The 21,410-nt window shown below is 35.6% G+C and overlaps 1 protein-coding gene across 6 annotated transcripts in view; it reads right to left on the bottom strand.

Annotated features, from left to right (window-relative positions):
- Window positions 1-21,410, bottom strand: part of PTPRM (protein tyrosine phosphatase receptor type M) — a 966,854-nt gene that overhangs the window by 17,210 nt on the left and 928,234 nt on the right. For all 6 annotated transcript variants that reach the window (XM_051970436.1, XM_051970437.1, XM_051970431.1 and 3 more), the window contains 7 exons: window positions 19,210-19,364; window positions 18,957-19,092; window positions 17,185-17,334; window positions 15,851-16,024; window positions 13,446-13,577; window positions 3,905-4,030; window positions 3,117-3,280 (listed from right to left, as the gene is read on the bottom strand). In XM_051970436.1, the coding sequence (XP_051826396.1) occupies window positions 3,117-3,280; window positions 3,905-4,030; window positions 13,446-13,577; window positions 15,851-16,024; window positions 17,185-17,334; window positions 18,957-19,092; window positions 19,210-19,364 (1,037 nt within the window). The remainder of the gene's footprint in view (window positions 1-3,116; window positions 3,281-3,904; window positions 4,031-13,445; window positions 13,578-15,850; window positions 16,025-17,184; window positions 17,335-18,956; window positions 19,093-19,209; window positions 19,365-21,410) is intronic.

Below are 21,410 nucleotides of genomic sequence, written 5' to 3'. Positions count from 1 at the left end.
AGGAATTGTTTGCATTTTAAAAGTAAACATCTCTAGGAAGGCAAATGACTTTAGGACCATTATCTGATATTAAAATTTAGGGTGGACCAGTTATCAGATCCTTTTCTGTCAGAGGTTCAGCATTTATCTTTCAGGGTTATTGTGGGGATTAATGAGATGATACTTATAAAGTATTTAACGGTAGCAGCATATTGTTGTTGAGTTGTTCAAATTGTGTCTTACTCTTCATGACCCCATTTGGGATTTTCTTGGCAAAGATATTAGAGTTGTTTACCATTTCTTTCTTCAGCTTAATTTATAGATGAAGAAACCGAAGCAAATAGGAGTAAGTGATTTGCTTAGGGTCATACAGCTAGTAGATGTGGAAGGGTAGATTTGAAACCATGAGGGTGATTCTCTCGATTCCATGCCCCATATTCTATTTAGTGTGCTATGTAGCTGTCCAGCAGCTAGTAGGCACTAGATAAATGCTTATTTTCTTCCTTTCTTCCTCCCTTTTCCCCTTCATCTCTTCTCAAAGTGTGTTTTATGATCTTGAGTAGGAAGCCATGTGGTATCCCTACCTTCCAGGGGATAAAATAATGATGATGATGATGATAGTTAACATTTAAACAGCACTTACTCTGTGACAAGCACTGTACTAATTTGATCTTTACAACAGCTTGTGAAGAACTGCTATAGGGCTACCATTATTGCCATTTTACAGATAAGGAAATTAAGGTAAACAGAGACAATGACTTTCACAGGGTCACACACCTATTCTGTTTGGGGCTGATTTTGACCTCAGGTCTTTTTTGACTATGCACTTTGCCAAATAACCACCTGGACCACCATGGCAGATGTTGCTCCAAAGCTTCTATTATTCCGTGAGAAATATCTTATGCCCTGGTTGGGAACTGTGAAGGGGAGTAGTATTTTTTACAATATATACAAATATTTATTTACAATACAATATTTATTAGGTTTTCTTGAAATGGAAATTTATTTGAATCCTCTCTTCTGTTCTGTTGTGTTCATGGCACTTTTTTTTCTTTTTCTATTTTGTATTTAAATGTTAAATAAATATATTTTAAAATGGGTTTTCATACAGTATGGCTCTATGGGAAAGGGAAGGGAAAACAGGGGAAATTAAGTGGTTCTTATATAATTAGTTAAAAATACACCATCTTATAGAAAGAGTTTGTTGTGTAGTTTATGATCCACAAGTTCCCAAGAAAATCCCAGGAAAGTATGGATGTGTTATACCTAATCCATGGAGTCACAAAGAGTCATATACAACTGAAGGACTGAAGCCCTGTGGTCCACAAGTGCTTGAATCAGTGGAATGGACAATTAAATGAAAGTAACCCCTTTTAGAATGGAGTGTACATGAACTAACTCTGTATGAGGATGAGAGAGAAGAAGGGGAAAAAATCTGGGCACTTTCAGGGACCCTGGGGAGGTTCTGGGAATCTGGGAGTGTTGGGAGGAGGGAGGCTGAGTTTGTTACGTTGTGATTTTACGAGAGTCAACTCTAACATGAGATCAACTTCATTTATACTTCAGGTCAGTAGGAAGCTTCATTGTGTATTCATAACTGCTTTCCATTGAGCAAGAAATGAAAGCTAAACTATCTGGTTGTTGAACTTTCCACAAATGCTCCAAATGACAGCTGGTTGGCTAGCTACACATTATCTCAAATGAGATAATAAATGGGAAAGGGCTTTGAGAAGTAGACAAAAGCAAGGTGGTTATTATCATTGTTAATACTAATAGTAGCAACAATAATACCACATCAGCTTTGCAGAGAGCTTTCAAAATGTAGTAGGCAGCAACAATTCCATGCATATTGCTAAGCAGACACTATGTCCACCCACAATCTGCCCCTTTCATCATGCTACCTTCACATTAGGTAGAAGGAAAGACAGAGTGCTGGGTCTGCAGTCAGGAAGACCAGGTTCAAGTCCTGTCTCAGACGTCTACTAATGACGTAGCCCCTGGAAGGTCATTTACCATAGCCACTATCTTCTTTTTGTAATTACTTTCCTGGGCATATAAGCATCAGGAAGAAGCATTTGTGAAGATCAAATAAGATAATATATGTAAAGTGTGCTGCAAATTTTAAAGTTCTCTATAAATATATGTTATTTATTATTATCAGTAGGGTTAAATTATAAATATGAGTTATTATTATTATTATTAATTATCATCAGGAGTAATTATTATTAGTAGGTCTGTCTATAGCAGACCCTGTCATGATATGGTTTTATTTAAATATAGGTTCTTAATGGAAGTAAAAACAAACAAAAAACAAGAAAGACACAAATAGTAAAGTCTATGTCTTTCAGAACTGCTGTTAAATTTTTCAATGGGCCTTGCCAGATGCACCTTCCTTCTTCCTTCTTCCCTCCTTCTTTTCCTTTCTTCCTTCTTTTCCTTTCTTCCTTCCTTCCTTCCTTCCTTCTTCCTTCTCTTTTCTTCTTCTTTCCTTTCTTCCTTCCTTCCTTCCTTCCTTCTTCCTTCTCTTTTCTTCTTTCCTTTCTCCTTCCTTCCTCCCTCCTCTCTCCTTCTTTCTTTCCTTCCTTCCTTCTTCCTTCTCTTTTCTTCTTCTTTCCTTTCTTCCTTCTTTCTCTCCATCCCTTCCTCCCTTCCTTCATCCCTTTATCCCTCACTTCCTTCTCTCCCTCCTTCCCTTTCTTCCTTCATTCCTTTCTTCTTTTTTCTTTTCCTTCCTTCCCCTTTTCCCTCCCTGTTTTCCTCCCTCTCTCCCCTCTTTTTCTTTCTTTTTTCTTCCTTCCTTCTTTTCTTCCTTCTTCCCTCCTTCTTCCCTCCCTTCCTTCCTACCTCCCTCCTTTCCTCACTTCCTTCTCTCCCTCCTTCCCTTATTTTTCCCTTCCTTTTTGTCTCCCTCTCTGCCTCCCTCCATCCCTCCTCTCTTTTCTTCTTTTCCTTTCTCCTTCCTTCCTTCCTTCCTCCCTTCCTTCCTCCCTCCTCTCTCCCTTCTTTCTTTCCTTCCTTCCTTAACTGCTTCCTTTCCTCCCTCCTTCTTTCCTTTCTTCATTCTTTCCCTTCTCTCTTTCCTCCTTTTCCTTTCTCCCTTCCTTTCTTCCATCAAAACCTTTCTTTTCTGTACTTACAAACAATGTACAACTGTCCGTCCTTCACCACCATTATACTCTTCTTGCCATTTTTCCACCTGGCGTATGAGCTTCAAGAAAGAGCGTTTGGATACTGGTGTATCTCTATACATTGGCCACCCCAAAAACTGGAACTGCTGTACCATCCGGTATCCATCTTGAGGCTGTGGAAAATAAGATGACAATCATGGAGAAATAGGCACTCTTTACTTTGAATTCCAATGGGCTGATTTCTCTTATTTGATCTTTTTATCAAAGTGAGACATTATTAAATCAGACATTGCCTATAAATAACCAAGACAGTGTCTACTGGCCTGGAGAGTTATGATTTTTAATCTTCTTGTGTTATAAAGAACCAGGTGCTTTAAATGACAGGCCAGGAAAATAAGAGTGGTACAGAATACTTGCACTCCTGCAAAGACCCAGAGCAAAATGTCAAGGAATAAGGATTTAACATATTGTCCACAAGTCAGAAAAATGGCTTTACTTTAATCACAGGTGAGCTGAAGGAGAAGAATAAGTTATAATCTGAGGGTCTGGGCATGAAGGTTGTGAAGGAGATTAGGGGTACTTATCTCTGCATTTCATGTAAGGGGAAAATTGTTTTGTTTACTTATTTGAACCTTGCAAAGATATCAATATTGCATTAATTTTTAATCCTGATTAAACCTTGCTGCAGGTTTCAATCAAGTCTTACTCTGCTTATTAGAAAAAAGCAAAATAGGTTTTTGTCTTCTATGCTGATTGAAACCTAAAGTGAGGTAGACCAAACTGGGTGTGATCCTTACCCTGGATGCATTATAAATTCGGAATATTCGACTGATGATGTCCTCTTCTAAATCAGCAGAGACAAATTCTACTTGGATGGGGCCGTGTCTGTGCACTCCGTTTTCTGGCCAGTACTGGGGACAAAGCTGGATTCAAATGTGTGGAAATACAAGGTTAATGAATTACAAGAGAAATTTCACTCTAATGGCTTGGACAAGATTCCCACAGGAGAAGCACTCCTGTTTTTAATCTCTAATGCATCATTTAAATGGAGTTAATTCTCTCTTGCTTGGTTTTAAAAATGGGATTGATTCTCTTTTTCATGTTGCTGACGTGCCATAGTCCTTAGAGAAGAGTTGGCTTCATACTATCTACATGTAACTTTGGAATGAATGGTTATTAAATCTCCCTTCTCTAGTACTCTAATCTCTAGTAAATTCTTTGGATTGGACATTCTTTTAGAAGTCAATTTACATTCTTAAATTGTGACGTATTAACATGAGACATGTTTAGCATGTTGTACTTTGCACCTGGTAAATAATCAATAAATGCTTTTCATTCCAGGGAGCTAGATCTACTTTGGTGGAAATCTTACATTTAAAGAAACTGCCTAGTCAACATTACTCCCTGCCCTGCATTAGACTGCTGGGTACAATAGGCAGAGGTTACATATTATCTACTAATAAATAGTAGTAGAAATAATAATAATGACAACTAGTAGTTTAGTGCATAGAGTGCCAGGCCTGAAGTCAGGAGGTCTCATCTTCCTGAGTTCAAATTGGCTTTTGACACTTACTAGCTGTGTGACTGTGGCCAAGTCACTTAACCCTGTTTGCCTTAGTTTCCCCATCTGTAAAATGAGCTTGAGAAGGAAATGACAAACTATTCTAGTATTTCTACCAAGAAAACCCCAAATGGCATCACAAGGAGATTCAGATGCAACTGAAATGACTGAACAACAAAAATAAAAATAATAGCTAACTTTTATATAGCATTTAACATGTGACAGGTATTGTGCTAAGCAATTTAAAATTTATTAAAGTATAATTATTAAAGTACAACCACACTGAGAAGTTGGTATAATTTCTATTCCCATTTTACAGATGCGGAAACTGAGATAAACAAGTGAAATGGCTTGCCCAAGGTTACCCAGCTAGCAAGTGTCTGAGGCTGAATTTGAAAGCAAGTTTTCCTGACTCTAGACTCAGTGCTCAGGCCATTATACCACACAGCAACCCCTATCTAAACTTTGAATCTCCCTAATACCTAGCATTATAGACTATCTTTACAGATTATAATTCAAAGTAATTCTCAGGTCAGGAGATACCCAGGAGACTAGTTATTCTGAGATTATCTGTGGATTTATATCTATTTGGGGATAAGACTGGCTTGGTTTGAAATTTCAAAATCATCTTGTTATCACTGTAGATCAGATATTCAATGTATTGTGATGACTTGTAGTTTCCCTGAATCTGCCAAGGATATTATTTACTGGACTCTGTCCTGGAGTGAGATGAGGAAGTTAGAGAAGGTGCTCTGCATACCCAATACCTCTTAAATCTAAGAAAGACACTTGGGTTTTGCCAAGGCAGTGATGGGTTTTCCTTATAGTTTTCATTCTGAAACGATAAGCCATCAAAAGTTTAAAAATGCTTCACACCCACCAAAATAAAATCAAAATGGGTACATATTTGGGCATAAAGGGTGATGCCATAAACGAATTAGGAGAGTGAAGGATATTTTATCTATCAGATCTTAGGGGAAGGGAGGAATTTGTTTATTTATTTATGTTTTATTAAAGCTTTTTATTTTCAAAACATATGCATGGATAATTCTTCAACATTAACCCTAGCAAAACCTTATGTTAAACATAATAAAAATATATGTTAAATTCAATATATGCACATATATTTATACAATTATCTTGCTGAACAAGAAAAATCAAATCAAAAAGAAAAAAAAGGGAAAAATAAAATGAATGCAAGCAAACAACAACAAAAAGAGTGAAAATGCTATGTCGTGATCCACACTTGGTTCCCACCATCCTCTCTCTGAGTGTAGATGGCTCTCTTCATCACAAGATCATTGGAACTGGCCCAAGTTATCTTATTGTTGAAAAGAGCCACATCCATCAGAATTGATCATCATATAATCTTGTTATCTATTTTGTGTTCAATAATGAACTCCAGTTTTTCTTTGCCCACAAATTTAAAGGGAGGGATTTTGACCAAAAAAGAAATAGAGAACATTATGAAAGGCAAAATGGACAATTTTGATTACATTAAATTAAAAAGGCTTTGCATAAATAAAACCAAGAGAAGTGATTAAAAGGGAAGGACAAAGCTGAAAAATATTTTATAGCCAATGTATCTGATAAAGTTCTCATTTCTAAAATATATAAAGAACTGTGTCAAATTTATAAGATTACAAGTCAGTCCCCAATTAATAATGGTTAAAGTATATGAACAGATAATTTTCAGATGACAAAATTAAAGCCAACTATAATATATGAAAAAAAGCTCTAAATCACAACTGATTGGAAAAATGCAAATTAAAACAGCTCTGAGGTACTCCCTTATACCTCTCAGATTGGTTAAGATGACAAGAAAAGATAATGATAAATAGTGGAGGGGATGTAAGAAAATCTGGACACTAATGCATTGTTGGTGGAGTTGATCCAATCATTCTGGAAAGCAATGCCCAAAGGGCTATAAAACCATATTTACCCAGCAGTGCCATTACTAGGTTTATATCCTGAGAGGGAAAAGGACTCAAATGTGCAAAAATCTTTGTAGCAGCTCTTTTTATGATAGCAAAGAATTGGAAAATGAGCAGATACCCATCAATTGAAGAATGGCTAATAAGTTGTGGTATATAAACATAATGGAATATTATTTTTCTATAAAAATGATGAATAAACTGATTTTAGAAAGGCATCCAAAGATTTACATAAATTGATGCTGAGTACAGGAATACATTGTTCATAATAACAGCAAGATTGTGTGATGATCAACTATGAAAAGCTTGCTTCTTCTCAGTGGTCAGTGGTCCAAGGCAATCCCAATAGATTTTAGATAGAAAATGTCATCTGTATCCAGAAAAAGGTCAATGAAGACTGACTGTAAATCAACGCATGTTATGTTGACTTCTTTTTTCTTTTTTTTCCCCTTCTCCCATGATTTCCCCTTTTGTTCTGATTTTTCTCTCCCAAGTTGATTTATAAAACAATGTGTATTTAAAATAAATATAGAAATAAACCATCCTTTAAAAGGAAAAAAAAATATCTTTTTTCCCCCTTTTCTTAAAGCTACACCTTTTCTCCCTTGCCTTTTATTCCCCAGTTATATCTAGGTTTACACTTCTTGTCCTCTGAAGTCCAATACCAGGTTGATACAAGTACTCATCTTTCACTATGGTATTCAAGGTTTTCCATGTATGAATCACATGCACATGGAATATGTCAAAAAAGTAAAATTTCATCATTATTGACATTTTCTTTGATAATACAGGTTAGAACCCCTCAACAGATCCTGAATCAGGGGGTCTGTGAACTTTTTAAAAAAGAAAGAAAAACCTTTTAAGTCAAACATTTTTCTTAAAATTTTTTGACAATTTCAATAGAATTGATTTTTTTTCTGTTTTGTTGTTCAGTTATTTCAATCATATCTGACTCTTTGTGACCCCATTTGGGGTTTTCTTGGCAAAGACACTGAAAGGTCTGTCAATTCTTTCTCTAACTCATTTTACAGATGTGGAAACAGAGACAAACAGAGTGAAGGGACTTGCCTAGGATCACCTAGCCAGTAAACATATGATGCTGCATTTGAACTCGAGTCTTCCTATCCATTGTGCCACTTAGCTGACTCAATTTCCTCTATAATCCTATTCATTTTTTCCTACATTTAAAATATTTATCTGAAAAAAGGTTCATAGTTTTCTGCAGACTGCCAAAAGGATCCACGACAGAAAAACAGGTTAAGAAACCCAGTCTACATTTTAGCAAATACTTTTTTATAAATTGGTGTGAGTGAAAAAAAATCCTTTACTAGCCCTCTTTACAGCAAAATGTATGCAGTTGAAGTAAATCATTTCTACTTTTATATTCATCAACTATCCCAGGATCACTGATTTAGAGATATAAGGGATCTAGGGGGAGAGCATGAAAGGGCCAACTCCTTCATTTCACAGATGAGAAAAGTGAGACTTAGAGATTGTGATTTATTTAAAATCACACAACTACTGAGTGATTTGAGGCAGAATTCTAATCTTGATTTAAGACATAAAATAATTCCTTTCTGCCATATCCTGTTGCAATCTTCAAAGACCATTCCCCACTCTAGACTCTGATATTTGGGTTTATGCTTCTTCATATCTATGTATCTTGTCTCCCCTACCTCGCCCCCACTTATTACCCTCAACCAATCTTTGGAGAAGAAAGGTCTGGTTTAGGCTAGATCTCTAGCACTCTCCAGGTCAAAACCTTTGTACTTACAGCCATCTACTAAGACAATTAATACACCTGGTTTCCTGAGGGCAACTCTAAAGACCAAGCAGACCTTTGTTCTGAACTGATCAAAGGTAATTCTGCAAGCCTCTTGAGTTCTTTCTGCCTAACCACATCTTGGATTTCTGGTATCTGGTTCCTCTCACTTCTTTTCTCCATATATTCTCTCCATCTTTCCCCTACCTTTTTTTCCATGAGCATTTTTTAGCCCTCTACAACTCTGCCCTCCCAATTGGGCCACTATATCTCTTAACAGTATTTCTATCCAGGGATCCCCAAAATACATTTGCATGCTAATAGAAGTTCCTATCTAGCATTGGGGAATTCCCCTTGCCTTCAATTGCAATATTTAAAAGACTTAAGAGACCCACACATATCTTTTAACAACAAAGTCTCTCTACTCCGGGTAGGGATTGCACCATAACTGATGATTATTTGGGGGAAGGATTTTTTTAACCAGATTCAGAAGTAAGCAGTTCAGAAATAAAAATCAGTAAGCTGATTTTTGGACAGTTTTATGAGCAGAGCATTATCTTCTTAAATTAATATCTGTGCAATTACAGTAGTACAGCAGTACATAACCACTGATGTTGAAGAAGGGACCCCAAAACTCTCTAAAACTCCTTGAAGGAGTCTCCTCGAACCCTATGTCTGTGGGACCCCACCCAAGGGAAACAAGATAAACAGCTTCATTCTTTTATCTTGGGGGGACTAGTTGAAGCATCCAATTCCAAGATTTTATACTCCTATTGCGGGCTCAACCACTTCCCGTAAGTGGTCTCATTTAGGTCTGGGGGCAGTGACAACATTGAGGAAATCTCATTCATTTGAAACTTCTGTCTCAGATTTCCTTATAAAAACTGCAACTTGGAACTCACTTCTTTGCAGAAATCCTAACATGCCATGCCATGTTATGCCAAGGAAACCTCTACCCGCTGGAATAAGATTCTCTTCCAGCGCTACCCTCTTTTTTATCTCTCTCGCCTATTTCCCTAACAAGACTTTATGCCTCTCTGTTGGGATTTCTCTAAACTTTACTTCTCTGCCAGGACTCTTCCACTGCTTTATTTCCCAATGCCTATAATAAACCTCTTTTATCAATCTAGGTTTTTTAGTTTGTAAATTCCTTTACAGAGAATCTCTGCACCGCCAGAAGGGGGGTTCCCCAAAACTCCCTATCCTTGCACCGTATCCCAAGGGAGTTTAGGGAAGCCAAACCTTTTCATTTGGTCTCTGAACCCCAAATCTTATCATTTAATTCCCTGACCACCAGGAGCCCTAATCTCATTTTGGTTCCCTAAATCTAGACCTCATCATTTGGTTCCCTGACAGAAGGGAACCCCAAAGCCTAAACCTCATCACTGTCACCTGGAAGTAGCTTTAAATTGAAAACACAATTTTAAAAGTTTGAAACACTAAGCTCTGAGATTAGAGATATAGTCTATTTCATTTGCCTAAATCTAAAGCATTGATGAATTCAGTATGGAGTTGAATTGTGTGAGGAAATTTAGGAGGTTTTTCAAAGGCTCCAATAATAGATGAAATTCAAAGAGTCAGTGGAAGGAAAGGGGAAAGATTAAATAAGTATTTACTAAGCAACTAACATATACTACATACTAGGCCTAGGCCAGGTGCTTTAAAAATAATGCCTCCTTTTATCTTTACAAAAATCCTAAGAAGTAGGTGATATTATCATCTCCATTTTACAGTTGAGTAAACTGAGGCAAACAGAAGTGAAGTAACTTGCTCAGATAAGATAATAAGTATCTCAGGCTGGATTTAAACTTAAGACTTTCCAACTCTATGGTGATATAACTGCTGCTATAAGAAACCCACCAATAAAGGGTCCCAGCAACCTCCCTTGCAAGGAAAACATGAATATATGTTGCTTGAAATTCTCAGATGATTATGAATCTCAATATCTGAATTTTAAAATAAAACATGCCAATAACTCTTCTAGGGCTTTCATTAATCTTTATCTTTCTGATAATATCGAAGCAATTTTTTTGAGGTATAAAGATAGAGAGGGTAAATCTTAAAAGCCTTATTTTTATAGTCTGTGTCTGTGGCAGTTGGTGTTGATACAAAGAATATTAAATAGTCTCAGGTAAAACATGTTTAGCAAACAATGAAGGACTTTATACTTTTACAGAATGCGCCAATTGAATCTTTAAGATGGATGCTATTTATCACAAGGTCTTGACAATTTTTCTTCAGATTAAACAATGTCAGTTTTAATCTCATATATGCAAAAATGGATCAGGCGGCACTTATCTATTACTATAGTCAAAGTGATGTGGTTAGTGGCAGAAAAAAAAAAGCCTTAGATTTTCTGATTAAGAATGAAAATGAAAAACACTTTTTTGTTGTTCTTATAACTTATATTTACTTATTTTTAAACATAATTTCCATCCATTTGTAAAGCTGCCCGTAAAAAGTGAGCATGCTAGTATTCATTTTCTTTTTTTTTTTGATACCCCAGGATACCAACTATTCAAATTAATAGGTATCATGATGGGATATTTAGATAGTGATAAAAACCTGTACTATTCCCATTTGAGTTGCTGTGGCTGGTTTTTGGTTGCTGGGGCTGGATTTTATTTTCACTTGCTCTCTCAGTTCAACTTCTAATCAAAATCCTGTCTTTTACTTATAGTGGAGAAATATGAATTTTTCTAAACCAGGGTTTGGCTCTTGACATACTGCATTCCATACTTTGCTCAAGTAAACTGTGTAGAAAATGGCTTTAATGGTGCATAACACTTCCATGCACTGGACCTATAAATACTTAAAGGAGTCAAGAGCTATTCTTGTACAATTGTAACAGCTTTTAAGTTCAAATGCTCTATTTAGCGTTTCCTAAAAGACTGACTCCCCAGAGTCTCTTTTCCTACACTCTGAAAATCACCTCTGTGTCCTGAATACAAGTTTGAAGTTCTTTTCTCTTTTCCTTCCATTCATTGAATAGGTGATGAGTATTATGGGCTCAGACATTTAGTGCTTATGATGAATACCTAGAATCCAGATAGTTGTTCAAAAGAGCATGTCAAGACTCGTCTTTTTTAAAATTGATTTGGATAGAAAGCAATGTTTTAGTATACTTTAGGATTTATGGCAGTCAAAAAAAGGGAAGCATTTATCTAAATAAATAGCATAGATATTGCTTTTGCAGGTAGTTGGACAACAAAGCACTCATGTTTTCTCATTTGCTTCTTTTGAATTGTGAGATAGAAGATGCCAGGATTATAATCACAGAATCCTTCAATGAATGAGGAAAATGGGGATCAGAGAAATGGTTTTCCAAGGTCAACCACCTTGAAGCTTTAATGGATTCTTGAGCCTGGGTTTGGGGACATGATGATCTTTCCATTTATATGCTGCTTTTATATTTATATATGACATTTATATTTATATATTGCTTTATAATATACTTTATATGTACTCTCTAATTTGATTGGTTAGTTTCTCTTAAAACCTTCACTTTTAAGACAGCTACAGGCCGGCCATGTTTGTTCCCTTATTTCTCTTTGGAGTCAACTTCTAATTCTTTAGACTTCTTCCACCATAGCCCTTGAGGATCATCCCATCCCCTTTCATATTTCTCTTATATTGTCTTTATTTATAAGAATATAAGCTCTTTGAGGGTTAGACTGTCTTTCTTTGGTGCTTGTTGATGATAGTACTTCAATATAGATTGTACAAATATTATTATTCCCATTTTACAGATAGGCAAAGGAAGGCTCTGAGAAGTTAGTGACTTGTCTAAGATCATAAATAAATAAAACAAATATACCCCTATGTGTGACTATTACTAAGGGGTGGAGAGGGAGTGAGAGGGAAGAAGTGGGGAAAGTTTTCAGAGTTAGGGCAATTTAATCCAAAGAATGGAGCTGGGAAATTAGGACTGTGGGTTCTACCTTCAGATGTTACTCTGGACAAATCCTTTAATCCTTTTTAGCTTTAGCAACTGACTGCCTTTACAAATGGGGGAAATCTACCCTGCTGAGAGAATCAATGGGAGAGAGACTGTAAAATATTTAAGCTTCTTAAGCAAAAAGAACTATACAAGTACAAGGATTATTGTTAAAGTTTCATTAACTACCTTTCACAACAGAGTCTTTAAAATGTAACATAATGGGAGTTTGGAGAAGTGACTTTAATGTCCTTGTGAAGTGACAGATAGAAATCCACCAAATCAAAATGAGAGGAAGGGAAAACCTTTTCCAGCTTGTTCTACTTACATAAGCTATATCCCACAACTAGGATCACGGATAATCAATAGTTTGGAGCCAGAAGAAACACTAAAGGTCTTCTACCCAAATTCCTCATTTTAAAGAGAGAAACTGAGGCTTAGCAGGTGACTTGCCTAAGACTATACAGGTAATAAAGGGCAGAAAAAGGCTTTGAAATCAGATCCTTTGATTCCAAATCCAGGTATATCTGTCCCCAAAAGTAGTGTGGCATCTCAGCTTAGGAATTACATTATTCCTTCATTTCCTTCACTGACCTGTTCTATCCTAGTAGTCTCACTTATTTCCACATGCAAATCTCAGATAACTATATTGGGTACTGGTCCTTGTTAAAACAAGATAAATATTAAAATCTAGGAAGAGGCAAAGAACTACATGATTTTTTTTTTGGTTTTAAATTACTGCTACTTTACATGTTTTCCTATTTGTGTTACTTTGTTCCTTTAATTCCTGGCTCCCCATGTTTTAGTCATCCACAGTGTCCTGCTTTCTGATATATACATTCTCAAAATGCTTGTTTCGTATTCCTGGCTTCTGACCGGTCTTTCCCTACCTTCATTTTGCCTTGCCTGATCCGCTTTTAATTTGTTTGCTTTTTCATTTCTGACACCTGCCTGATTCTTAATATTATTCCTCCATTTCAATGGTCCCAGATCCTCGAACTCCTGGCCTGATGCTTACTTACCCATGCTATACTATAATACTTCAAATTAAATGCAAGTACAAGGTACTTCAAAATAAAATAAACAAATGCAGTTCTTGCTGTCAAAGTTCCTGGACTCAGTGAAAATGGTTACTGAAACTTACCTGGGCTGGATCTACATCATTTAGCATGACTACAGATGTACAGTGGTAGTCTAAGACCAATCTCCAGAAGTCTTTGACTGTGTTTGGCAAAGGATGCTGGGTGACTATAAAAGCTGAAGGCTGTTTATAGCTCTGCAAAAAGCAAACAGAGAAAAAGCCCAAGTCAGTAAACTTTGAAAAAATGTGAAAGAAAGAAGTTGATCCATTTACTTCTTGTACTTGTAAATATACTATAGCCTTACCTACAGCACATTTGATAACAGAGATAGGGGTAGAAAATATTCCCTACATTTAATACTTATTGAATCACATCGCCATGGTCAATTTCAAAGTATAGTATTTCTAGGCCTTGATTTATCTCTCTGAAAATTCACCATAATAAACTTCTTTTCTCAATAAAGGAGTAGGAGATTTAAGCAATTAGATTCTTTTAAAACTCTTAGATACTTATTCATTTATCCAATAAATATATAACCATAGATTTAAAGCTAGAAGAGATCTTATAAGTCATTATGTCCAAATTCTTCCTCTTACAAAAAGAAATACTGAGGCACAGAGAAGATAATAATAATACTGAAAGCTAATATTTACATAGAGCTTTAACGTTTGCAAAGCAGTTTAACAATAGTATCTTGTTTGATCCTCACAACAATCCTAGAAGATAGATGCTATTATTTTCTCCATTTCACAGCTGGGAAAATTAAGGCACATTGTGGGTTAGTGACTTGTCTACAGACACTACCTGGGTGACTTGTTTACTGTCACACAGGCATTAAAAGTTTGAGACCAAATTTGAATTCAGGTCTCTTGACTTCAAGTGCAACATTTTATCTCCCTAGCTGCTTACAAAAATAAGTGAAAGGGGGGAAGGCACAAGCATTTATTAAGAACTTACTATGGGCACTGTGCTAAGCACTTGACAGATATCTCATTTGATTCTCATAAAAACTGTCTCTCTCTTTCACTAAGACTATAAGTCCTTCAAGGGCAAGAACTATGTTGCTTTTTCTTTTTGTATGCCCAAAGCCTAGCATAATATAGGCATTTTATTAAATAAAATATATACGTGTGTCAGACATACAAATAAAATATGAATTCAGGGGAGGGAGAGATCCATTCTGATTGCAGGGAGTCAGGGTAGCCTTTGTATAAGAAGTAGGATTAGACTCAAGTCTTTAAAAAGGTATAAGGGGGTGATGGAAAATAAATGCTCAATTAATGCCAATGACATCATAAGCAAAGAAACAGAGTCAGTAAAGTCCTGGATAAGCTTGGGAGACAGCAAGAAGAACATTTTGGCTAGAATATGGAGTACTCAAAGATGAATTAAGATAAGGCTGCAAAGGTCAGAGGAAATCAGACTATACAGGACCTTAAATGGCAAACTAATTAACCAGTTTGGATTGTAAATGAGGGAAATCTTTGCGTAATAGAATGATTAGAGTGATATGACAATTAATAGACTGATAAGAGCTATGTATTTAAAAGATTTAATCTGACAGTGGCATACAGTAGGAATTGAAGAGAGAAACCAAGGGAAGAAAATTGGAAAGAAGGTGATTTAATTTGGCCATTACTGCAGGTGAGAGGTGATAATGCTCTTATTTAAAAAAGCCAACATTCAGAGTACCTACAATGAATCATTTTAATACACACTTTTCAACTTTACCTTTGTTTTTTAAAATAAAAACGCATAGTTAAAATATAATCAGTGCTCTAAAAATCTGTTTTCTTGTCATTTGTATGTGTGAGAGTTTTAGTTACTCCAGCTATAAAATGTTACAGATGCTCTTTATAGCTCTGGAGAGCTGAAAGCAAGTTTAAGTGCCCTTTTTTACTGATATCATACCAAAAGTATTAAAATTGCTATAACGGCACTAAAAATAATTATTCATTCACTTTTTCATCACTGAACAGCAAATGTTCATTCAGTTAGAAGTAAATAGACTGACAGGAAATAATGGGTTGTGTATTATACTGACAGGCCATCTCCATATCCCTGCCACCCAAAGCCAGTTAATTACTGCCCAAATTAAAGGAAAAGGATCCTGCAAACCATATTATTCCATTTTGCCCCTTTGTGATTTAAAAGGTATCTATTTATTACTCTTGGGCTGGATAGTTAAAAATGTAAGTGTGAGAAAAGTAGCTTAGACATATTTCATTTATCAGCCCTCTGGACTGGCTGTCTCTGAGGGACTGGACAACCTTGGCCTTGACATAACTGATAAGTGACTTCTTGAATTCATCAGTAAAAAAATATTTTGTGTCTTCAGGGAAGAAAATAGAACAAATGAATAGAATGAGAGAAAAACTCTTTCAAATCTTGTTCTTGTAGCTTCTGGTTTGGAAAAGGTTTATTCTTTTTCTTTCTTTCTTCCTTACTCTAGATAAGACTGACTTACATCCATCAGAGCTGCATTGATGTAGTTGCTGCTCTCTCCATCAATTGTGATAAGGAAGGGCAGGCATCGATCTGGGGGTAGGATATCCATGCATCGGTTTTTCTCATGGTTTCGGGGTAGAAGAGCTATGCTACAATCTTCCACACGTAAAGTTGGAGTCACCATGTTTAGAGTCTATATATTATCAAAAAAAGAGTCATTTAAGAAAACATCAATTGCATAGTGGATTAAGACTGCTTTGATATTAAAATAAGTCCAAAATAAAGCTAATATACTCATATATATATACATACATATTTTATATATTTGTAATTTTATACACATGCACATATATATATATATATAAAACACATAAAATGTATATACACATATGAAAGTTTTATTTGAAAAACACTTATCAAATAAGAGTTTTGGTTTTTGTCAATTCAATTGTTTTGTGGTTAGAGAGAAAGGAAGGTTAGGGATAATGTTGACAAGAAGGAAAAGAAAAGGAAGAAAAAAGGTCACAAGACATTTAAAAGCACTTAAAAATTTTAAAAGCATTTAAAAGAAAATTCATAGAAGGGAACATTAAGAAATTTAGAGGGAAACACAAATAGTTGAGCTTTGAAAGTAGCATATTAAATTTATTATATCCTTTAAAAAAGAGCAAACTGTGTAACAGACATAATTTCATGCAAAACCTTTTTCTGATTTGCTTTTGTGAATGGAATTTTTTTTGATATATGTTGAGCACAGAATTTTAAAAACAAAGTTAAAAAAACAAAAAAATTAATGACTGGAAAACATTTTTGAAACACTAATGTACTAAGCACTGGATATATAAAGATAAAAATGAGAGCAATATAGATGAATAAATATCTAGGATCAAACTCTTCTTTTTAATGCTCTCTGTATTTCTTAAATTTCCTTATAATGCACAGTGATGTCAGAAATGGGGGCCAGCTTAGGTCAGTGTGGTAGACCCTGACTTCACTCAGTTTAAAGGATGGCTAGGGTTGGACAGATGACCAGTAATTTAGAGTCTGGGGAACACAGTTTGCCTAAAGATTGAAGTACACTTGGACAGGGCTCTGTCTGATAAGAGGAAGATAATGTGACAAGAAATTAAGAACCTAACCTGCTTTATCATTACTATCAAGGACTGTCAAGGATATGGCATCACCCTCACCTTAACAAGAGACTCCAATGCACAACTTTTTCTTTCCAGGAGGAAAATCGGTTCTCTTGGTCAAGTAGACTAAGGACTAAAGGTGGATGGGAATCTTCCATTAATTGGATTTTAAGATGAATCTTGATGGGGATGGGAATTCTCCAAAACTTATGTGACTTACCCGGAATTCTTCCTTGATCTGGCTTGAGTTTGTTTGAGGGTCCAGCTTGTTCATGTCATAGTATAAAGACCTAACCTGGGAAGCTGGGACAGATGTATCTCCACAAAGACAGGCTTCCAGGATGGCATCATGGATAAATACATATTGTTCCTGAAAGAGAGGATTAAATCAGATAATCAATAATGGAGGAGGGGAAAAAAGATGATGCAATATAGCTAGAGAAGAAACAAAAGATAGTATCTTCAAAGTAGTAATATAAACAATGGATTTTTAGAAGACAAAGAGAAACACTATTTAAAAAGGTATTCTAAACTTGGGGTTTGTGAACTTAAAACAACCCAGAACTTTGAAAACTGTATTTCAATGTAATTGTATTTGGGTTTTTATTTTTATTTTTTTGGTGATCCTATATATTTTATCTGATGAATTTGAAAGGTTTCAATTTTTTAAATATATTACAACACTCATCTGTAAATATCATTTAATGTGATGAAGATGAAGATGATTATTAAAGCAGGTGGGAGGGGACCTTTACTAGGAAGAATACTGTGTATGAACTTATGGACTTAAAATTATTGATGTGCTAATTCTTTTAAAATATTCTACATTTTGGACTTCACTGATTTGACTTTAATTTATCCAAATTAATGGTTTGCTGCATTGACTTTTAGGATAGTTTCCCATTACTCTTTAAAAGTCCCTGAAAATAAATAGGACTTTTCACTTTCCAAATTTTCTTGTATCTACTATATGACTCTTAACTTCTAAAAAGTATAATCATCACTCTAAAAAACAGGCTAGAAAAAGTAGTATTTAAAATCTCTGCCAAGTGTCCTTTATGTTAGCTTCACAAGGAAATTTGGGTTTCCTTGCAATCAATGCAACTCAAAGCCATTTCAGAGGGTAATTTCCAGGTGTCCTGACACAGAGTTAATAAGACAAAATGATTAATGTAAATTTGCATTTGCTAGGGGATATGAGCTGAGTCCTTTATCTCCAAAATGTAAGTGCCCTAGGCACCTTGCATTTAATTTTATAGCTAAGCAAGCTTGGATGACCTCCACAAACCAGACATATTCCTGTGCCAGGCCAGGAAGTATCGTTTTAGGAATGACAGGTCTTTGCTGTTCCCCATAAGCCCTGGAAAAAGAACATAAAGCATGGGCTTCCTCTAGAAGCAACTGGACACATGCCCAATTGTGTGAGTCAGTCTACCCCTCGTTACAATCTATTTTAAAAGTAATAATGGAAATGGATTGTATTATGTGCTTATATAGTGATACCTATTTCCTTGACACAAAAGCCACATGAAAATAATAATGAGCTAGCATTTATATATTGCTATAAAGTTTGTAAAATCCTTTAATCTTATTTTATTCTTGTAAAAACCCTGAGAGACAGATGCTTTTATCACCATTTTGCAGATGAGGAAAATGAGGCAAATAGAGGCCAGATAGCTAGCTCAGAATTACATTATTAATTAACGGATGAGGCTAGGTCTTCCTTACTCCCCATCCACTGCACCACTTAGCTATGACATAAAACAATATTAGATTCTTCTCTGTGGTCATAACCTTTATTCCCAGGTATCTATATTTGCCTGCCCTCTTTTTAATGTTTGCAAAGGGAAAAAAATGGGCTTGTATCATTTTACCCCATAGAGACTTGGAAGAAGAGCAGCAGTTATGGTTGGTTTTTGTTATTAATTTCTTGAATTTATGCTTTGAGGATGTATGCAGTGCACAGAAAAAGGAGATGATAATTTACCATACCTCTGTTTGCACCATGTTGACTCTCCGCGACCGTAGCTCTCTGACACAGTTATAAATGTCTACTACACCTTCCCTTTCTGCCATGTCTAACATGATGTCAATGACAATGAAACAGCCAGTCCTACCAGCACCAGCGCTGAAAAAAACAGCAAAGAGCCTGTTAGTATGTGAAAAAGAGACCATCATGTTTTCTGTAAAACAAAACATATCAAAAAAATCCCCAACCCATTATTACCAAGAAATTTAAACTTACCTGCAATGGACGACCAATGGGCCTGCATTAGGAGGACTCTTGGACTTAACCTGTCGAACAAACCCCAGCAATCCTGTTGCATGATATGGCACCCCGTGATCTGGCCATCCTGTGAAGTGAAACTGTCTAATTTCTCGGATTTCATGAACTCCTCTCTGTCATCAGTTTGATAGTTTTGGAAGGTAAAAGAAAGGGGAAATGGTAGTAAGTAAAAATAAACAAATAAGCAAATAAATACAGGAATTTCAAAGTTTCCTGAATTGTCAAGTTATTGATCAAGTGATAAAACCACTGGAAAATTAATAAATGTGAGGGAAAGAAATTAATTCTTGCTTTTATTGATAATTGGAAAATTTCTTGTAAGATGTTTGCAAGTGTCTTGGGAAAGATGGGATATTTGGAGAATATCAATTTACATATTCAATTTAAACACTGAGATGGATTTCCTTCCCTTTTCTGGGTGGTGGTGGCAGCAGTAGTAGTAGTAGTAGCCACCACTTTCCTAATAAGAATCATTTACTTTTTCTTTTCAGGTTACTCTGTGAATTTAGCAGTCAAGTGAGAAACAGACCCAAGTGTCACAGGCATAGGCAGTAGAATAGAAGGTAGTGTTATACTATAGATAAAATGTTTGAAACATAACAAAGTTCCCCATGAGAGGCATACAGAAGCTGGATGACTACTTTTGGAGAAGATGTAGAAAAATTTTCCTTTGAGTAAGGATGAGACAGATAATCTTGCCAGCCTCTTCCAACTTTATGATTTTATAAAAGAGACAACCTGAAGGACATCTATATTCTTATCATCGGACTGAAACCTTCTTGAAGATAAGATTGTTGTTTTCTAATCTTTTTTTAAGATTACTTATTGCCTTGTGTCATGGCATCTAATTGAGAGTTGTGTGAGAAGAGTGAACAAGTGCTCACTGAAAGAAACCAAGAGTATTAGCCAGAAAATTAGACAACAGCTTTCCATTAGGCTGTAACTTAGTGTCTCAGGTTTCTCTTTTTAATAAAGACAAAACTTTAGGTGTGTGTGGAGGGAACCACACATGTCTCAAAAGAAAACAATAGCCTAAAAAGTACCTACTATTCTGAGGGAGTTCAGGCAGACTAGTGAGCTAAAAGAAGCTTGGCCTTGGAACTAAAGAGAAGGCACAAGCTCTATGAATAGAAGACTCTTCTTTTGTTTCAAGAACAATAGAGTTTATTTATACACACATATATCTCACTCACACACTACAGAGTATATAAGTCAAGGTTAAACAGTATAAAACAAAAAAAGCATTAAATTTCTCACTACTTTTGATGAGCAAACTTAATACCAGAATAGACATTATATAAAAATTGGGAGCAGTTTTTCCTTTTACCAGATGTTTTTTGAAAAATATATTTTATTGATATCCTTTATTTTTATTATGTCTAAATTTCCCTCTGCGTGTCTCTTTCCTCCTCTTCCTATAGATACTTGTAACACCTTTTTAAGAAAAAGAAAAGGATAAGGAATAAAATCAATTGATACATCAAAAAATTGATGATATTTGCTGTATTCCCTCCCTGTGACTCCCTATTCCTCTTCTGTCTTCCACTTTCCCCTTAGAAGATAAAGCTTTAAAAGCAGTGTGGCCAAATGATGTTCTTTTCTCCCAAGAGAGCCGTGGGGAGTTTAAGTAGACAAAAACAACTAGAAGAGCTGATTCATGAGCATATTACCTGATACCAAACTTTGTAGGGGCATCTTTATTTATTTTACTCAAGACTAGTATATTCTAAAGATGACTTGGATCTACTATCCTGGATTATCATGGTTTATGAAAACTCTACTCTCTTTGCTCTGCTATCTGTCATTATAAACAATCAGATATAGCTTAGATATTAGTGATGGGCTGTCTTTTGTTTTGCTTCTGTTTTGCTTTGGAATCACAGGTGCTACTTTACTATGGCCATCATAGACAATTTAGGAATTGGGGGCACCTAAGAAGCTGATTGGCACATGTATCCTGCTATTTTTTTGTATACTTTTATCATTGGAAGGTTACTTGGTATCACAAAACCATCCTGAATTTTTTACCCTAGAATACTGACAAAGACTGACTCAGTGGTATATGACACAAACTTCCATCTTTTCCTTCCTGCTGAATTTTCCAACAGTTAATCTCAATGAGTATTATACTTTATGCTGAAAAGAGGAATTCACAAGAG

This window comes from Antechinus flavipes, chromosome 1, assembly GCF_016432865.1.
Source record: "Antechinus flavipes isolate AdamAnt ecotype Samford, QLD, Australia chromosome 1, AdamAnt_v2, whole genome shotgun sequence".
NCBI classification, from domain to species: Eukaryota; Metazoa; Chordata; class Mammalia; order Dasyuromorphia; family Dasyuridae; genus Antechinus; species Antechinus flavipes.
The sequence above is the reverse complement of the archived record's forward strand: the minus strand, read 5'-3'. Positions and strand labels throughout refer to the sequence as shown.